Source organism: Microtus ochrogaster, chromosome 1 (assembly GCF_000317375.1).
Source record: "Microtus ochrogaster isolate Prairie Vole_2 chromosome 1, MicOch1.0, whole genome shotgun sequence".
NCBI lineage: Eukaryota > Metazoa > Chordata > Mammalia > Rodentia > Cricetidae > Microtus > Microtus ochrogaster.
In genome coordinates, this window is record NC_022009.1 from 107,571,012 (window position 1) to 107,578,661 (window position 7,650).

Sequence of the window (7,650 nt, forward strand, 5' to 3'; positions counted from 1 at the left end):
AAAAAAAAAAAAAAAAAGAACATCTGCTTTATTAAAAGATATTCCGAGAGCCTGTGGCGTTCTCCTTGGTGGGCCATGTATCTCACCCTTCTGTGAGTAAATGGAGGAAACATCTGTCCATCTATCCAGCTGCTGTGGACTAACTGTGCAAGCGGTTAGCCACCAAGCAAAGCAACTTTCCGAAGCCACCCTCTGCCTCCGTTATTTTCTAGCCGGAATCCCTACTACATAGCCCGTAAGCATAACTGAAGGGGGCGGGGCTTGGTGCTCAAGAAGTCTAAATGCACCGATGCAATTAACCATACCGAAACGTGGCCAAAGTGAGTCCATGCTCTTATTGAGGAATTATGGAGATATTTACTTTTCAGTACATTAAGTCTGCAGCCACATTAGCAGTCTCCGTGTCTTTAGATTTTGCAAACGGGAACTGAAATCCAGCAAGCCGTATCAGGAGCCCATTCAAAAAGTGAACAAAAAAGCAAATGAAGACCACCCAGAACGAGGTGGTATAGTTTTCATTTTGCGTCTTGTAGGCATAGGTCCCTTCTTTAAAGTTTGCGATGTTTTCCGACAGGCGGTGGATTTTCACTTCAGAGGCAAACAATATCATGACAAGACAGCCACAGGAGCCTGCAACACAAGGAACAAACAACACGTTAGCACAAACATCACCCGATTGTCGGGGTCCAGAGAGAACATCAAGGAGCAAAGCAAAGACAGCATGTCACACACCATCCCTATTTGCATTCTTCTCCAAAATAATACTGCTGGGAAAAGGCAGTCATGATTCTCCAGTCCGTGATTGGTCGCACTTGGGGTGTGGACGTAACCAAGGCAGGTTCCTGCAGGGAGGGGACACTGATGGCTTGAACAGGGCAGTTGGAATCAAGCTGACCTCACTGCAGCCTGAATTGCCAGGCACCTTCAAAGCACGGTGACAAACTCCAATTGCTAAGCAGCCACTGTGGCTTCAAGGGAACACATTCCTCTATACTTCACAGGGGACACAAGGTAAATGCCAGTTATGCAAACTCTTGGGAAAAGTCCTGGGTTTCCCCATAGAAGGGTGCCATGACCCCTCCAGCTCTCAACTGGCCACCACTGCCCAGATGAGTACCTGGGGCAAAGGCAGCTGTTGATAAAATGTCATTGACCAAGAGCATCTCTCTTTTTTCTGTAGCCAATTTCAGATTTTCAACTGGGTGTGTGCCTACCTTGAATAAAGTCAGCATTATTCAGATGAGACGAGGGTAGTTGAGGTGGAGAAGCAGGGAGGTGCCAGCTCACTCTTGCCTTCTCCAAGCTGAAATATGGATGTCTTCTGGGGACATTTTGGTCCAGGTGGCATCAGAAATGGAAGCCACAGGACAGGAGAGAGAGCTCTGATTAAAGTAGCCACTGTGCAAGTGTGAGGCCCAGGGTTCGGATCCCCAGAGCCCACATCTGGCAGGGTGGAATTACCCAGTACTTCCTGCTTAGATGGTAAAGGCAGGCATCTCCAGAGCAAGCATGCCAACAAGACTAGTCGTGCCTGTGAGCCTTGGATTTAAGCAAGAGGCCCTACCACAAAGAGTAAGATGCAAGTGAGATCAAAGCTGATTCCCACCATCAGCCTTGGGCCTCCACACAGGAATGCACACATTCTCACTCAGTGAGTCTCCACGCACATGAGCCTCCACACAATGCATGCACACACGAGCCTTAACACACATGCATACACACACGAGCCTCCACACAATGCATACACACACGAGCCTCCACACAATGCATGCACACACGAGCCTCCACACAATGCATGCACACACAAGCCTCCACACAATGCAGACACACCTGAGCCTCCACACACATGCATGCACACACGAGCCTCCACACAATGCACGCACACACGAGCCTTAACACACATGCATACACACACGAGCTTCCCCACAATGCATGCACACACGAGCCTCCACACAATGCATGCACACACGAGCCTCCACACAATGCATGCACACACGAGCCTCCACACAATGCATGCACACACAAGCCTCCACACAATGCAGACACACATGAGCCTCCACACACATGCATGCACACACGAGCTTCCCCACAATGCATGCACACACGAGCCTTAACACACATGCATACACACATGAGCCTCAACACAATGCATGCACACACGAGCCTCCACACAATGCATGCACACATGAGCCTCAACACACATGTATGCACACATGAGCCTTAACACACATGCATGCACAGACATTCATTCAATGAGCCTCCACACACATGCATGCACACATGAGCCTCAACACACATGCATGCACACACGAGCCTTAACACACATGCATGCACACACGAGCCTCAACACATGTGCACGCACACATATTCATTCAATATGCCTCCATACACATGCATGCACACATGAGCCTCTATACACATGCATGCACAGACACTCACTCAATGAGCCTCCACACAATGCATGCACACATGAGCCTCCACACACATGCATGCACAGACATTCATTCAATGAGCCTCCACACACATGCAAGGACACATGAGCCTCAACACACATGCATGCACACATGAACCTCCACACACATGCATGAACACATGAGCCTCTATACACATGCATGCACAGGCATTTACTCAATGTACCTCCACACACATGCATGCACACTCACTCAATGAGCCTCCAAACACATGCATGCACACTCACTCAATGAGCCTCCAAACACATGCATGCACACATGAACCTCCACACACAAGCAAGCATACACTCATTCAGAAAGAAATAAAAGCCATGTGCTATTGCAAAACAAGTAAGCGCAATCTGAATTCCAGACACACGAAGCCACCAGGCTATCCCTTGACTTTAACCTCTAAATGCCAACATACATATTCTTTTATGCTTCTTGCAAGCTTTTTAAAGATTATCTATTTTATTATAATGTATGCGTATGTGTATTTTGGCTCACATATATGTCTGTGCACCAAGTATGTGTCTGGTGTTCAGGAGGGACAGATGAGGTGTCAGATTCCCAAAGACTGGGGTTCCAAACAGTGTGAGTCACCATGTAGGTGCTGGGTATTGAACCTGGGTCCTCTGCAAGAACAGGAAGCATTCTTACCTGCTGAGTCACCTCTCCAGCCCCTTTTCCTTCTTAATTGTCAACTGCTGTCCTGCACCGCCCCACCTCACACCTCAAAAACCTTACTATATTTCCAAAGCCATAAAAAGTGTCTTATTCCCTCAAATAAGAATATTGTCAATTAAGCATACGACTCTTTTTATTCTTTGATTTCAGTTACTTCAAATACTATGGGAACAGCAACATAGTAGTCTCAGTTCTCATTCATTAATTCACTCATTCATTTTTTTTTTTTTCAGTTAGACATAGTATAAGGCAGGCACAGGGATAACAATGAGGATTTGAACTTGAAAGAAAACATCCAAGGTCTCTGCTCTCAAAGAGAACATGATTAGTTACGTAGTGTAGCAACAATTATAATCTCATTGAGGTGAGTGACAGACACAGCAGGGAAGGCAGGGCACTATTGCTGAGGGGCAGGCAGCATCCTCAGGGGTATGTATCTATAGGAAAAGCTGGCTCACAAAGGGGGGCTAGGCTGTGTGGGAGCAGACAGTAAGTGTGAGCACAGGTCCCTACAGCCTCTCCAAAGGCAGCCCTGGATTGTAGCACAGATAGACTGATAACTGATGGCTAGGATGAGGAGCAGGCATGGACAGGGAAGGTGCTTTGGGACTTCACGGAAACACAGCTGTCATCCTAACACTTGCGAGGTTGAGGCAGGAGGATTTCATGAAAAATAAAAAAAAAAAATAAAGGAGAAAGAGGCAGGCAGACAGAAGGGGACAAAGCGAGGAGGGAGAGAAGAAGGGGAAGAGAAAGAGGAAGAGAAAGAAAAGAAAGAGAAAGAGAGAGACAGAGAAGAGAAAGAGACAGAAAGAGACAGAGAAAGAGAAAGAGGAAAAGAAAGAGAAAGAGAAAGAAAAAGAGAAAGAAAGCCTTCCACCCAGGGCTGGCTCCATCAAATCGGCCATCATCATACCACACAAATAGCCGAAGGCTGTCGCTTTCCTGACACTTTGCTTCCCACCCTCCTCAGCCTGGCCGCTGAGAAGATTCCTTTGTGAGGTTTGTCAGCCTAACTATTTTCGTATTCCCAGCTTCAAACCAGAGCTCTCCCCCTGCAAGCCATATCATTCCCTTATTGTTAGATGCTAACAAAAAGGCTGCGATGCTGTTTTCCCTTTATCTTTTATTTGAAAATTGTAGCGAAAATGCCATCGCTGTTACTATAAGAGCTTTCTTTGTCTGAGGAGATGGTGAGTTTCAGACAGGAGAGAAACACACGATTTCCTCCGTGCCTGAAAGGAAAATTCAAGTTCGGTTTCCTTTTTTGCGTCGTTAAATATTTTAAAGGGATCCTTTGTTAAAGGGACAGTGTCTCCGTGAGCCTGCTTTTCAGATAAGTCACCCGCACATCTTGAGGCACAAACTGGGTCTCCCCATGAAGATCCAGAGAAGCTGGCCAGCGTATGTGGCTAAGAGAATGATCTGGAATTCCCCTTGAGATTCTGGGTTTGAGGGTTTGACCACAGTGAACTTTCTCATCTTGAAGTCAGAGGACGGAGCCTGAGGTGGAACCCTGACAGCCTGCCTGCAATTCCTGAAGGGAAACAGCCCCGTGTGAACGGGAGATATTTTTGCTTCTCTTTGTCCAGCTCCATCAAAGAGATGAGGGATCAGGGATAACTATTTATGACTTACCGACCAAAAGACATGGATGAAGGCTTTTGCTGTGTGGCCTGGCTGCTTGGGTTGTATGAGGAGAAAGGTGGGCTGAGAGACGTGAGAGATAGGGAGAACCGGGCTTGTCCCATTCCCAAAATGATTCTCTATCCGAGCAAGAAGGGCCTCTAAGTCCTGTCCCCTTTTAGAGGGGTTTGCTTTATTCCTCTTTAGAAAGCTCTCCCTCCCGTAACGAGGGGCGTGCATGAAGTCAATAGAGCATGTCTACCTGGAGAACAGACCTGAGTTATAGGCTACACTGTGGGAACCCTAGAGCTCGTGCCCCCACAGATCTGAGCCTATATCTAGGCTGCAGGGTCATCTGGGCAAGGTCAGACCTTCCAGGAGCTTGTTGGTGGCTGCTGTTATATATCCTTGAACACCAGTGAATGTCTCATGAATAGCCATTTGATATGCAGCTCAATGATACCGCCTCAATATATACTCAAAGCCCTTTCTAAATGACATGAAGCCGACCTAGGAAGGGAAGCAGACCGAACGGGAGCCCATGGTGCTTCCGTCACTGTCTCACGGGCAGAGTTCACAGCAGTCAAGAATTCTAAATTGAGACCCCCCTCCTAGGTCCTTCTGGAGGGCTGGTTCTGGGGGAAGAAAAACTCAGCATATTGAATTGAATAGTTTAATTAACTTTAAACATAAATGTTTAAACTCACGGCATATGGATTTTCACTCGTATGCTCCCAAGGCCTCACACATGTAGAATTAGGTCTGCCTGTCTCTCTCCTCTTTTGTCCCAGTAAACATGTACATCAAATTCCCTAGCTCAGCTGGAGCTACTGCAACAGGCCCCCAGCGTGTCTGTCCATCTGATCCTCACTGCTAGACTCACAGGGAAGTTAGAATGGACCAGACTTTGGATGCCTGCTGAGCCACACTCACACTAGAATTTGGAAACCAACCAGGTGCAAGGCCCACATTTGCAGCCCGGCATTGCACACAATGACCACAGCCGCGTTCCTTTCGTCTGTCTGACTTCCCCACCATCTGGATGGTGCTGTGCTTATACTCCCTGCCTTTAATGGCTTTGATTACTAATGTAATTTCTGACTGAATAAAATAGCTGAGTTATAGGGCTGTCATACCACAAATGAGCAGACACGAACAAACATTCACCATGGGCTAGCCACTGTATACCGGTGATTCTCATCTGACAGCTGCCCAGGAGAGCTGAGTTAGGTGTTGTCTGTCTGCAGGCCCGACAACACAGGGAACATAGGTGTCTTAGGGTTTCTCTTGCTGCGACAAAACACCATGGCCGAAAAGGAAGTTGGGGAGGAATGGGTTTACCAGATCATAGATCATCACTGGAGGAAGACAGAACAGAAATTACAGCAGGGCAGGAACCTGGAGGCAGGGGCTGATGCAGAGGCCACGGAAGAGAGCTGCTCACTCGGCTTGCTTCCTCTGCCTTGCTCAGCCTGCTTTCTTACAGAACCATTCACCAGCAGCCCAGGAAGGCCATCACCTAACTGCTGGGCTCTCCACTATTGATCACTAATTAAGAAAATACCTTACAGCTAGATCTCATGGAGGCATTCCCTCAACCGAGGGTGCTTCCTCTCTGTGACGCTAGCTTGGCCAAGTTGACATAAAGCCAGCCAGTACAACAGCTCACAGCCAGTAAGAAAGTTGCTTTTTCTGTTGCTTGGCCCTGAGCTTAACTATGTTTTTGGGTGAGAATATCTGCCAGGGTGTGTAGGTCTCCAGGGTGCTGTGGGATGAAGTCTTCGTGGGGAAGAAATTCAGAAATATCCCTATTAGCATGACACTCATATTTTGGAGAATAATAAGTTAGAATACCAGTTTCTTTGAAAGCGATAGCCAACATGTTCAGAATGGAAGCTGAGTTTCTCAAGTCTCTCTTAGGTGACAAAGAGGACAGACACTGTCTGTCTGACCTAGAACGACAAACGGTCATGTACTTCTTTCGACTACTGAAAGATTCAAAGCAAGGGTGGGACATTCACAACTTCAGAGGTGGGGTGTTGATTGCCTGGGACTTTATACAGTCTCACTGAAGGTGAAGTCCCAGGAATGGTTTCATTCCCAGGTCGAAGCTTTCTGCTTCTACAGGGCTTCAGAGGACCGTGGTCACCACAGAGAAAGTGAGTCAGGGGACAAGGAAATGGAGCCAATACCAAGGAGCAAAATTTGAGGTTATGCTAACAAGCAATTAGGTTGGGTGGTTCCACAGAACAGAGATGCAGGAAAAGGAACGGCATCAGCTAAGCTAAGCCTCCCCTATCTTCTGCAGTAGGTGGCTAAACAGCCCACAATTCCCTGAGTTTTCTCAGTGTCATCTTGTTGAGCAGGGTCCAAAACTTAGTGGAAATGGTGTTTTAAAGAAGAACGCCGTTGTTGCTGGCAGATATGCAGGGCTGGTTTTCCTTTATTCTTTCATTCCACAAGCATTGCATCATTAACTGCACTATGCTGGGCACCAAGCATATAAAGACAGCTTTCCTTCCCAGGAAGCTGTGTTGGTAGACACAATGGAGAGATGCAATGACAAAGTAAGTATATTCCATAGCTGAGCAGAGTGTGATATGTGCCAAGGAGGATGAAATAAAGCAGGCAGGAAGGATAGAAAGGTAGAACGGGTAGGGAGTGCTTATGAAGGTAAGAATCCCATAGATCCTGAAGGAAGTGAGAGTGAATGGAGAAGGGGAGAGAGAGAGAGAGAGAGAGAGAGAGAGAGAGAGAGAGAGAGAGAGAGAGAGAGAGAGAGAGAAGAGAGAGAGGAAAGAGAGGAGAGCAGAGGAGAGGAGAGAGAGGAGAGAGAGAAGAGAGGAGAGAGAGGAGAGAGAGAAGAGAGGAGAGAGAGGAGAGAGGA

The 7,650-nt window shown here is 47.2% G+C and overlaps 1 protein-coding gene across 2 annotated transcripts in view; it reads right to left on the minus strand.

The window, feature by feature from the left end:
- Nucleotides 1-364: 364 nt before the first annotated feature.
- The window catches only part of Clrn1 (clarin 1), a 36,842-nt gene continuing 29,556 nt past the window's right edge, over nt 365-7,650 (minus strand). For both annotated transcript variants that reach the window (XM_005344019.1, XM_005344018.2), the window contains one exon: nt 365-630. In XM_005344019.1, the coding sequence (XP_005344076.1) occupies nt 365-630 (266 nt within the window). The remainder of the gene's footprint in view (nt 631-7,650) is intronic.